This window comes from Natator depressus, chromosome 1, assembly GCF_965152275.1.
Source record: "Natator depressus isolate rNatDep1 chromosome 1, rNatDep2.hap1, whole genome shotgun sequence".
NCBI lineage: Eukaryota > Metazoa > Chordata > Testudines > Cheloniidae > Natator > Natator depressus.
The window spans coordinates 322,297,599-322,310,939 of record NC_134234.1 but is presented as its reverse complement, the minus strand read 5'-3'; the positions used below and the strand labels follow the sequence as shown (position 1 = coordinate 322,310,939).

The window sequence follows — 13,341 nt, the reverse complement described above, 5'->3', positions numbered from 1 at the left end:
TTACTGTATACTATATTTGTTAATTGGTTGTATTCAACTGCCCCTTGTGGGTTTAAATTAGTAGTGACATTTAATCTTAGTCTGTTATACCCTGTTTAAATTGTTAAGTAAAGGCGTGTTAACTCTAATTTAAGTATATTGGATGTATATTATTTATAATTGGCATTTCTGAGTTAGACCCATGCCACAGTTTGTTATTATTTATTATTGGAATAGGTTTTTCCTGGAGGTTCCCAAGGCACACCATTGAGTGTGTACTGGGGCCAGCCAGGTGACGGCACCGCCAATTTAAAATTCCTTTAGGAGTAAAGGGACTGCAGCAGAGGGGTGGATAGAGGATTCCCACGTATCCAACATCACCACTGGGATACTCAGGATCTCCTTTAATGTCAACAACATCAGGCACACAGGCGAGTATTGCCGGCTCCTGAGTAACCCAGGGAGGAAAGGGAGGGATTACACTGTTGTTATTTATATTGTGGTAGGAGCTTCTGTGACATCCGCTCCTGCACTTCACACACTCACACCCCTGCCTCTCCATTTGCCAGTGCCTGCTCCCTATTCTCATTACAATGTCTGTTTTCCTCATGTCTATTCCCCCTCCTCAGTCTGGTGTCAGCTCATTGGACTCATCCCCATTGTCTCCCTGCAAAGGCTCTAATGCAGCAGTTCTCAACCTATTTACCATTGTGGGCAGCTCTCTCTGTATAACGTGGGCTGCATCCACACAATATATATACTACCTGTATGGCAATGAGGATGTCACATGAGCCACAGCTGTGTGCTGATTGGGCTGCAAGCGGCCCCCAGGCCACAGGTTGAGAACTACTGCTCTAATGAGCCTCTCCACCACTAACCCTGTGAATCTACATATTTCCTTCCAGTCCCCTCAGCTCGGTGGGACTGGCAAGGGGAAGAGAAGCACAGCAGCTGTTCATGGCTGAGTAAGTTGCAGCCTGCGTGCTGATATGCAGAGGCACCATAGAAGACTCGTCCGGAGAGGACACCCCCACATGACAGGCACCAGACCTTGTGCTGTGATTGGGTTTATAATCCTGCAAGTGCTGAACTTCCAGACTCTGCCACCAACTAGCTTGCACAGTTGCTGGCTCTCTCAACCTGTACATTACCTCCTGCTCCCTCCATTCTGTCTGTCTAACGAGCTATTTATACCACGCTCATCACTGTGCTGTCTGAGAGCCCTGCAGAAAATGCAAACCAAGTGGTCCAAATCTGACCACAATTTGACGTGTCTTTTGTTTTCACCCTCCTCTCTTGTGCATATATATGAAGATCATCTCTCTCCTTTCCTTTCCTTTCCTCTAGCATCATCTAATACCCTAACAATTTGGGTTTTTTTAAAAAGAACATTTTCTCTTTCTCTCTTTTTCCTCCTTTCCTTTCTTCCCCAGGACCCTCCTCCCACCAAGAGGTTGGTGATTATTGTACAAGGGCCACAGATTTTGATGTTACTATCTCCTTGAACCCGGGCATTGGGCTTTCTTCCATCCACGTTTCCCATCGAGCTGATGGCTCCTTCAACCCAGACCTCACCTGAATGCTTAGTGTAGCAATACACTGGATGAAATCCTGGCCCCGTTGAAGTCAATGGGAAAACTCTCTTTTACTTCAATAGAGCGAGGAGTTTACCCACTATCTTTGTAAACCACCTGTAAAGGACAGGTCCTGAAAACCAAGAATCTCTCTGGATTTTAGGGACATGAAGTCTTCTGTGTGTGTATAGTAGTGGATGACGGTGTGTCACCTTTTCCTCTTACTCCATTCTTTCTCTCTCCTACCAAGCAGCACGCCTCCATTGCATCTCATGTGCAAGTAAATTGTTCATGCGGCCAGGAAAAGATGGAAGAGATCTGCTTGTTGAATGTGTTGAGAAAATGAGAATTGGTCAATAGCAGTTATTTCTATAGCAATTAGCTTTTTTATAAATAGAAACAAACTCATATGTGCACAGTTTTAATGGTGAGAATAGTTAACCATTGGAACAATTATCAAGGATTGTGGTGGATTCACCATCACTGGAAATTTTAAAATCAAGATTGGGTGTTTATAAAAACGACCAATCAGGAACTACTTTGGGGAATTCCTATGACCCCAGGAGGTCAGAGAAGATGATAACAATGGTCCCTCTAGCATTATAATCTATGGTATTTTCCATGAAAATATGTCATCTGTATTTGAGGGAAGTATCTGACCATAAACTTTAGTTACTTACTGTTTCAACCTGAGCATGTACAGTACTACAGGGGAGTCTGATAATATTTGATTGATCTGAGTGGCAAGTCAGTCAATGCCATAAATAACTCAGTCTGTTTTTCCAGTCTCTGAAAGTGTCATTTCTGTACCATTCCTAGTGTCTTCCATTTCCAGGAGCTGAAATTTTAGACTGCCACCAATTTCAGTGATTTGTCTTGTCACTCACAGCCCTGAAGAAACTGACAACTCATAGCGGACATTTGAGAAAAAGCTATTAAGAAAATGTATATCTGGCATGTTTGAGTTATATTAATTAATTATTACAGAGCTTGAAAGATTTACCAAATGTCTACTAGCGTTAGCCAGAGGGATAAAACTATTAGCCTAAGTCTGATGTGAAAGATGTGGGAAGATCTACAAGTGAAGTTCAGGGGCAACAACTCCATTGCCTTGACTGTTGCTCCTAAGCAAAAACAGAGTAAAACAGACATGATTCTTATCAGTTTCACTGCTCCCTGCAAAGAGTTCTAAGTAGTAGCAGTGAGATTATTCAGCACCTTGTCAATTTCACTCTGCTGAGGATTGGGGAAGCTATAATGAGCAGCAGAGACACTGGAATAAACTATCTGGAGACTCGGGAAGACTGCTAATAGGCTACCTTCATTTTGCATTTGGAATTAGGGTAACATAAATATAACTTTTTTTTGGTGTTGTGGTTGTTAATGGAGCCCAAGTTTTGTAGAAATTGATGGTTCATTCAATAGAGACAGCTTCAGTCACTGAAAGCTTCTGGGATTTTAAAAATATCCGCTGTTAAAGAATTTCTACTCAATCAAGTGGAGTTATTGTTTACATATTTTAGTTGCAAACAATGGACCATATCCTTCAGGCTTTACTACATACCTTTTTCAGGCTATGCTCCTATTGAAATCAATGGAAGTTGATACTCAATAGGATCTGCAGGATCAGGCTCTGCATCTGTATTACCAAGAAATTTCTCTGCAGTTCAACTGTAATTGCAAGATAATTTATCTTTTTTTAAAATGGTTTCTATTTTTAAAAGATATCTATGAATCCAAAAGCTGCTTCCTTACAGAGAATATTTCCTAATCCTCTTTAGAAGGATTAAAATGTAAAACATTCTAGCAATACAAAAGAGAATCTGTAGGTGGATTTTATACCTGTCTTTTCTCTCTTTAAAGATTTTATATTCTTGCAGCTGATAAATGAAAAGTTACCAGAGTTATAGTATCAAACATGCCTATATCTTTTTAGGAATTAATTGCAAAAAGCTTTCCTAAGTTATTTTGTTTATGTTAACCTCTAAAGTTGTGACATGATTCCTGCATCTGAAGATGCAGTCAAAAGGCATTTTAATTTGCTCAACCAGCATATAGTCAGCAAATCACTGTAGGTTTAATTGTCCTAGAAAGTATTACTGGAAGATATATTTTCACACAAATGAGCTCTTCAGTAAGAATTTGTAAAATGCATTAGGTACAAACAGGTTTTATTAATTAAAACAAACATATATTGAAAACATTCTTTTTCCAGCTTCCTTCAATAACTTACTTTTGTGATGATCCTAAGAAAAATGCCATTCCTAGTTGATGTTTGCACTATCTCTTTCATACTGTCTCATCATAGCAATTGAGGGAATCTTAATACCCATTTCTAGTTATATTCCAAGACCAGAGTGCCACTGAGCAAGTACTATTTTGTGCTTTTGGGTGGGGGTAATTTTGTTTTTTTGCAAAAGAAGTTGGTTTTTTTGGGGGGGGTGGGGAAAGGGGAGGTGTGTAAACTGATAGGCTTAACTTTGTCTTGAAATAGAAAGAACTTGTACCACCTCCTAAAAGTTCACTGTAGCACCAGCCGCTGTAGAGTAGATACAGATCAGCAGCCGTAGAGTAGTTACATTCTGCTCCTAATTGTACAAGTTATAACATATGTACATCACTGTAACTAGATCAGAATTTGTCCAGCAACCTTTTAGAGGGCCTGAAGTTACTGATACATACATTTTTCATGAATCCAGCTAGTTCCTTTGAATTATCCATTGATGCAGGTGGCTTCTCGCAGAATATTATATACTGTGCATTAAGACTCACAAAAAAATTCAGTGTCCATATTTGAAACATGCATTCAACTTCAGTGACATTATAGAGGCCACTGAAAGTTTGGATATACTTTTAGAAGAATAGTGTGCCCCCAGTGTACCAAACAGCCAGATTGAAGAGGCAGAGGTTTGCACTGGAGATAAGACATGTCTTCAAGCTAGAAAAGCCAGAACAGAGACACTAAAATGGATAATTTAAAGCACAAGGATTTGCTGATTTTCATTTAGACAGTATATACTAATAAATTAACTAATTTAACACAATTTTTATCTTTAGATTCTTCTTCCTTTTGTATTGCTTTTTTAAAAAATGTAAATGATATTAATTACATTCACGTAGTCATGATGGGCCTGACTCCACAACCTTTACACTGAGTACTACTGACACAGACAGACCTGTTAGCTGCAGTGAATTTATCTGTGTGAGCAAGAGTTCCAGCACTGGACCTTATAGGCATAAAATTCAAGCATGTTGCCTTGATATGAAATGTGTCTTCAATACCTAATTGTGCAGTTCCCTAAGCCAAATATCCCCTCCCTCTTCCAAGGTGAACGTAAATGCAGAATGATTAAAAATTGCTTGTCCTTTCTGCATAGATGGTGGGTCTGATTTTTCACTGCATTACATCAATGTAATGCCTTTGTGACTACCGGTGTAACATAGTGGAAACTCAGGTTTGGTGCAGTTATTTCTGTTTAGCACTCCAGTCAAATAGTTTATCTTTTAATTTCCCATGAAATGTCAAGTACATATTTTCGCAATCAATAATTCAGATTTAGTGAAGTAATAACTCAGTGGAGGGACTCCACATATGCTTATATTAGTAAGGTTTGGGAATTTGTCTTTATGCTGTTTTCTCATCCTAGTAAGTGAGGGAAGCCAGACAACCACTTCACTTGTGAATGCACTCACACAGGAACAGGATAAAAGACAAAAACACCACATCACCTATGAGTGGACACTGTTCACAAAGTGATCACTCTATAGCTCACTGATCAATCCTCATCCTCAAAGGAAACCTGCACAACGCTTTCAAAAGACAAGCCTGGGAGCTTAAATTTATAACTCTGCTCAACACTAAAATTATGGATTGTACAGAGACGCTGGATTTATGGCTTATTACAACAATCAGTACCTCCCTAGCCCTCTCTTTTTGTCATAATGGGCCACTCTATCTTGAATGATCCCTTACAATATGTGCTAACTACTTATGCTGAACAGTCAGTTCCGCCTTGCATTTTGCTGTGATGGGGAGAGTACCTTTTCCAGACCTGAAGAAGAGCTCTGCATGGCTCGAAAGCTTGTCTCTGGCACCAACAGAAGCTGGTCCAATAAAAGATATCATCTCACTCACCTTGTCTCTCTAATATCCTGGGACCAACAGGGCTACAACTACACTGCATATGGCTGAGATTCATATAATTTATGGATTTTTTTCCTCTGTTTTTTCCATTTATTTACTTTTGGGCATTTGGCAGCACTTTATGCATATTCAGTTTCACCGTTTTCCCTGTATAATCAGCTAGTTAATCAGTTTTGTCCTTTTTTGTGTGTGTGTCTTTCATGCAACAGCAAAGAAGAGAAAAACGTTCTGAGTAACAGGAAAATGAAACCACAAAAATTGGCTGGGGGTTTCAGGGACAGGACTTTAATTTGTTTCTTTCGTTTAGCAGGTTTCAAGTTGGTGGTGTGTCAAACTTTCTTACATTTAATATTTAACTAGATTTCATAATTGTGTGACATATTTGGTTTTTATGTAACCTATTTTTGAAGTTCTGGATAAAAAGGTTGTGTTTTAATAATAAAGTATGTAGATATGCAAAAAATGAAAGTTTGGACACATGATCCCATTATTCTCCCTTTGTTTTTGTTTTTTTCCAAGCTGCCTGTCTCGTCCTGGGCTGTATGATTTTTCCTGATGGCTGGGATTCAGATGAGGTAAAACGGATGTGTGGTGAAAAGACAGACAAGTACACACTTGGGGCTTGTTCAGTTCGTTGGGCATATATCCTGGCTATTATTGGAATCTTGGATGCCCTGATCCTCTCGTTTCTGGCATTTGTGCTTGGCAACAGACAAGACAGCTTGCTAGCAGAGGAACTCAAGTTGGAAAACAAAGGTAGGATTGCCTATACTCTGTGCTGCCTCAAGGGCAAATACTTAAAAAAACAATTATCTCTCTTTTTAGCAAAAAAAATCACACTTTCTTATGTTGTAATTTACTGGGGGATTTTAATAATTTTTTTAGTTCCCAAATCAAAGAACTCCTTAAGTTACAATAATTTCTGCTCTGTTATAGAACTTACTGATTTGTGCTTAACATTCTGGAAGGAGTAGATAAAATATTTTTTTTTTACATTTCGCCTTAGTTTCCTGACTTGTTTCGTATTTCATTATCATTGAAACTTTACCATCTTTAACCTTGTCCATACGCCTCTCTGCATTTGTTCTTATTTTGTTTCCTTTAGGATTTTGCATTGTAATATGAATACCTGCGGGCTGCGGTATACTCATGCACAGTATGTTACTGTGCAATAGAAAGTAACAAAGGAATGGATGGCTTGGGAGACTGGTAATGAGCTATGTAATGGATAGCCCAGGGGTAGTCAATAGACAGACCGCAGGCCAAATCCAGACTATCAGATGCTTTTGAACGGACTTTGAAATCTTTTTATTTACTTATTATCATTATTGTTGTTTTGTTTTATTATTTTTTATTATCATCATTGTTATTATTATTTTCTCTGAAGTCTGGACCTTGACTATACATTGACCAGGAAATTTGGACCTTGACAAAAAATAATAGACTACCCCTGCGATAGTCTTTGTAATGCGGTGCCATGGTCTAGTGGATTGACAACAGAGCTCCAAAGTCACAACACAAAAGTTCTAACCCCTGTTCTGATTTAACTCACTGTGTTGCCTTGGGTTGGTTTCTTAGCCACCTCACATGGATTTGGGGTAGGTTAGTAATTGAATGTTTATACAGTGATTTGAGAATGTGGCATTCACCACCCGTCAGAAGCCAGTAGAAGCTTAAAGCTGTTTGTTTGGCAGCATACATTGTGTATAGCAGTTCATGTCAGTCCTGTTCCTAGTGCACAGCTGTCCACATCTCTGAAAGCACCTATCTAATTGGTGCTAACTGGCACAGTTGGGATCAGTTAGCACCAATTAGATAGGTGGTGCTAACTGGCACAGTTGGGATCAGTTAGCACGGAGGCCAAAGACTGATTTGACTTGAAGTCTGAACTAACCCACACAACTCTAGGACTCACTAGTGCCCTATTAATGTTAAAGTGTCTAGGAAGGCTTGTATTATCATTGCCTTTAATCTGCATGTTCTGTGGATAAACTGAGGGCTTCGTTTTCCAGGTCTGTCAGTGTGGCATCTTTCTACAAGAATGACATTCACTTAACATTTTAAAAGGAAATTGTAAAAGGAAAATTCATCTCTGTGTCTTCTAAGTATGGCTAAAGCACATTTAGAATTTTTCTCAGGAGACCCAGTATACAATTGAAACTAGAAGTGTTTCGCACAGGGTCAGAATTTTGGCTTGCTTATCTGAATTCCACCTACCAGAATTTCAGAAATACATTTTTTTAACTGAAAGTCTTTAATAAACATACTAATTCAAGGTATACAGCTAGATGATAAAACACTTTCACCCTTAAATTTGTGAATGTTTGTGTGTATCTTAATTTGTTTCCCAAAATTTGCCTTTGCTCCAATAGAATTATATGATTATACCACTTTTATACCAACTGATCTTGGTGGCATACATTACAGAAGACTTGGGTCTGCTCTAGACAATGCCAGCTGCAATGGCCCCTTAAGAGCTCTTCAAAAATTACTGGAGTGGAAGGCATCCTGGCCACTCTCTTAGCATGACCTGTACACCAGGGAGGCCAGATAGCATGGCATGCAGCTGACTGTGCTGGCTCTGCATCAGCCAGAGATTCCCCTATGAAAAGGGAATGCCCAGCTGTCCACTTATGTCATCCTCCACCACAACAGGGCCAGGCTATGGACCAGAAATCTGTCTTCACATTTTCTGATATTGTTATGGAGTAACTAGGCATGAGAGAATGCAATAACGTATAAGCATAGAAACATTATTACCTGATACAGAAAAGCACAGTTCACGGGGTCATTATTAGAGATTATTAATGGTTATAATTGTAAAATTACTCTTGGGTCCAATCCTGCAGTCCTAATTCAAGCAAAACTCCCACTGACTTTAATGACAGTTTGTTTGAGTAAGCCCTTTGTACCAGAATTATTTCTAGAAATTGGAACAAGGAAGTGTATACAAAACAAGGTGATAAAGTGACAAAATCACAGAAAAGAACAGTCTGTACTCCTCTGTTGTTTTTGACATTCAGAATAGCTAAATGTTAATAGGTTAATGAATGCTCAAAAATAAGAAACATGTCTTAAAATTCTGAACTGGAGAGGACTGAGACAAGTGTTCCATATGCAAGACAGCTGTATTTTTTCACCATTTCTTACTCCTCTCTAGTTTACTCAGGTTTGAGAATAAATGTAACACACTGGTCAACATGTGTTCTAGGTTTGATTACTATAACACAGTCTGAAATGTAGTTTTCAATGTATAGTCTATATGCAGTTTTTCTGATACGTAAATTCTGTGTTACAATCTGTATATTTTTCACACTAAATCAACTATAACCTGAAGGAGAGAGGCATCTCTAAAAAAGACTTTCACATGCTACTTATGCACAGCTATTCTGTTCTCTCTTTTCATTAATGGCATATTTTGCTTTTTGTTACAGGAACCAACAATAGTGGCTTAAAGCACTGTACATTATCAAAATTAATGGCAATGAGAGTGATAGCACACGGGATAGGAATTAATCTTGGTTTTAGGCTTCATCAACACCATTTAAAATGAGCCAGCAATATCAGGCATTTACCTTGATGTGTTATAGAATAGCATAATTTAACATGTTGAACTGTATTAATTTTAATTATGTAAAATTCAGGCTCTAGCCAAAGCATGAAGTGATCACAAGAGATGTATTTTCAATTTCTTTTGGGAAAAGACTGTTATGGCAGAATGTTCTAGTTTCATGCGTGTTATGAAGCATCAATGTATAAGTGTTCAGGTTGAAACTCTCCTCTCCACAGGAAGAGTTAAAGTTACCCCATGCAGTAAACTCCACACAGAGAGACGTCAGTGGGATTGTGTGGGTTAAAGCACTCTCCTTTGACTGGTTGGGCTGTCAGACCAACTTTTCTGAGGTTCCTTGGAAGGGCAGAACAGCTACAAGAAAGGAGGGTTAACACTCAGGCTCACCTTTTGAGACCAGATGGTCCCAGGTGAGCAGTTTGAACTAGGGGTTTCCCAGCCTAAAAAGCCCCAGGGCTGAGACAGGGAAAGGGAATAGTGTGCTAGTCAGGAGAGCCAAAGACAGAGACAAGAGCGAGTTGCTCCCTGGTGACGGGTCAGTGGTGTCTTAGCTGAAGTTTCTGTAAGAAGGAATTAATTTCCCGTGTGCAGTTTTCACCGTCTCTGTTGCAGGTGAACGGGACTTGTGTACATTTGGTAAATAAATAAAACAGAGTTAAAAATCCCAAAATTTGCTATTGCTTAGAAAGGGGCAACAGTGCACTTGCTAGAGATCCTGTATGACTAAGTGCTCTTCAGCGGTCATGTCATGCCTAAGAAAGATAGCTTGCTCACATACACATATGGCTTATAATAAATGTGCATCAAATACTACAAAATCCCTCACATGTTTCCATCAGGCAGATACAGAAATATACAAGTCTGTGTTTTCAAACTTAGGTGCCTGAATATGGATTTGGATGCCCAATTTTAGGCATCCAAGTTCGAAAATTATGGCCACAATGTATACAAAAATTCAAATAGTCATCATCCAACTGAAGCAGGCATGCTGGGCTCCCTTATCCTCCAGCTATTCACAATAAGCTCCGCTGTTCCCCCTTCATTCTACAGAATCAAATCCCCTGAGGTCTCCTGAGATATAAAAATCTAATATATGAAAATTCTTGTTTTAAAAGTTGGCACTTAATTTTCTGTAAAATAGCTCCTAAAATTTAACTATTTTTATTCTAGTCTCTTTCTTTGATTGACATTTTCCTTTCCTTGCCATGGCTGCCCACCTCTCTTCCATCCTTCATTTGTACAAGCTTAGGAGTGATCCACATGTTTCCTCTAGCTCAGGGGTGAGCAAACGTTTTGGCCTGAAGGCCCACATCAGGGTTGCAAAACGGTATGGAGGGCCGGGTAGGGAAGGCTGTACCTCCACAAACAGCCTGGCCCCCACCCCTATCCGCCCCCTCCCACTTCCCGCCCCCTGACTGCCCCCCTCAGAAGCCCCGACCCATCCAACCCCCCCCCCCCCCCGCTCCTTGTTCCCTGACCGCCCCCTCCCGGGATCCCCCGCCCCTGACCGCCACACTGGGATCCCACCCCCATCCAACCCTCCCTGTCCCCTGACTGTCCCGACCCCTATCCATACCCCCACTCTCTGACAGGCCCCCCGCCCCACTCTTTGTCCCCTGACCGCCCCCTCCCGGGACCTCCGCCCCTAAATGACCCCTGGGACCCTACCCCTTATCCAACCCCCCCGCTCCCTATCCCACCCGTCCCGGGACCCCCCAGGACCCCACCCCCTATCCACTCTTATTGGAAAGCCTGGGAGGTGAGCGGGCGCAAGCCGCGCTGCCTGCGTGGCTGTGAGGGAGGGGGTACAGCGGGGGAGGGGCCGGGGGCTAGTCTCCCTGGCCTGGAGCTCAGGGGCCAGGCAGGATTGTTCCGTGGGCCGGATGTGGCCCGTGGGCCATAGTTTACCCACCTCTGCTCTAGCTCCATGCTCAGGGTGTTTTTTACTGCTTGTAACACAAAACCAGCTTGACCAGTTGTATTCCTACTTTACAAGGAAGAGGAAAACTACCTGGGTGCTATTCTTCAGTGAATCCATTGCTGCAGTCAAACACCACATTTACCAGATAAACCATGCAGACCTGCAGAGCTGGGACTAAGAGCCTAAGACAAATGTTTATTCTTAGGTGCCTAAAAGGAAGAGTCAAATAACTACTCCACTTTCCATAGCTGCTGAATAAAAATTGAATCACTCATTTCAGTGCCTAATTTTAGATGTGGAAACTTGAAAATCCTTGCCCTAGTTGATAGTTCCCAAACACAATTCTCTGCCATTTGAACTAAGGCAAAAAACTCTGTTAAAGTGGTAAAGGACTCAGATGTTCTCTTTCAGCTGCAACCAGCTACAAAAAAGTCACGCTGCTCATACATATACTATAATCATTACAATTAGATGCAATTGCTAATTACTTTGTTTAATTACAATCCGCTTTCTTCAAATACAGCCTACAACATAGGGCCTACACAATGAATTTACAAGGCTTTTTAAAATTAAAGGAAGTTTGAAGGGTTAGTACCAAGACATTTTTGATCCAGAGGTTCACAAGGAAATGTTAAATGCAAATCCAAAAAAATGTAATGATCTATAATTAAAAGGCAGTTTAACTGACTCTCTTAAAACTATATCTGAAAAAATCTCCACCTCCAGCACCAGGCTATTTTAAGGTTACACCAGCTTTGCCAGCCAGAGGTATATGGGAGATAAAAATTATGATTGCAACCTTAGCTGTGGTGAGAACATCACCTCTCCGTAATGAGGAATCTGCCTACACCCAGCACTGCACGTGGGGTCTAACCACAGCTTCATAAAGACAAATTATAACCTCTCCGTTCCTACATGTGATACTTGCAATAGAGCATTCACATTTGTCCCCCCAGCAGTCTGCTGTGGTATTAAATAGATGGTCTGTGTCTAAACTGCAGTGGCCATCTATTTCTAGTAATGTAACTCGACAAATCCATAGTACTTATGGACTACATTTTGACCTCAGATACATGCAGGCAAATCCTGTTGATTTCAATGGAAGAGGTGTGTATGTATTAGAAGAATGAATAGGATTCCATACTTTCTGTAAAAAGAACAGGCATACTTGTGGCACCTTAGAGACTAACAAATTTATTTGAGCATGAGCTTTCGTGAGCTACAGCTCACTTCATCAGATGCATTCTGTGGAAAATACAGCGGGGAGATTTATATACACAGAGAACATGAAACAATGGGTGTTACCATACACACTGTAAGGAGAGTGATCACTTAAGGTGAGCTATTACCCGCGAGGGGAAGGGGGGAACCTTTGCAGTGATAATCAAGGTGGGCCATTTCCAGCAGTTGACAAGAACGCCTGAGGAACAGCGGGGAGAGGGGAATAAACATGGGGAAATAGTTTTACTTTGTGTAATGACACATCCACTCCCAGTCTTTATTCAAGCCTAAATTAATTGTATCCAGTTTGCAAAGTAATTCCAATTCAGCAGTCTCTCGTTGGAGTCTGGTTTTGAAGTTTTTTGTTGAAGAATTGCAACTTTTAGGTCTGTAATCAAATGACCAAAGAGATTGAAGTGTTCTCCGACTGGTTTTTGAATGTTATAATTCTTGACGTCTGATCTGTGCATTTCCTATGTCTCAACTTGCATTAGGATCTGCTAACATGATCCCAACATCTCTGCAAAGTCACATGGTTAGTACAACTCCACACAAGCATAGGAGTCTTTGTGATAGTTCTTGGGGTACCCAGGATTGTAAATCACCTTGTTATCCCCTGCTGCCAATGTGAGCATGTCTTGCCTGTGCTTAACTGGGTGTCAGCTCCCTGACACTGCCAGGCTGTTAGCCCAGAGGAACGTGTGTGAACAGCTACACCAGGCCTTACTTTGCCTTGCTAATTAACCGTAGATGCACCTGAGTCCCTAAGCCCCTTTGAAGTGTTTCGCTGTAGTATCCAGCCCCTTCTCCACGGAACACTCATAGAAATACCAGGTCAGCTGTCCCCAAGTGCACACCAGTTTGAATGATTCAACTCAGGATCAGCATCTAGCTTAATATCACAGCACTTAGATATAAACATAGTGAAAAC

The 13,341-nt window shown here is 40.7% G+C and overlaps 1 protein-coding gene across 3 annotated transcripts in view; it reads left to right on the top strand.

Moving 5' to 3' along the window:
- LHFPL3 (LHFPL tetraspan subfamily member 3) overlaps positions 1-13,341 on the top strand; it is a 408,865-nt gene that overhangs the window by 276,740 nt on the left and 118,784 nt on the right. For all 3 annotated transcript variants that reach the window (XM_074942512.1, XM_074942511.1, XM_074942510.1), the window contains exon 2: positions 6,217-6,453. In XM_074942512.1, the coding sequence (XP_074798613.1) occupies positions 6,217-6,453 (237 nt within the window). The remainder of the gene's footprint in view (positions 1-6,216; positions 6,454-13,341) is intronic.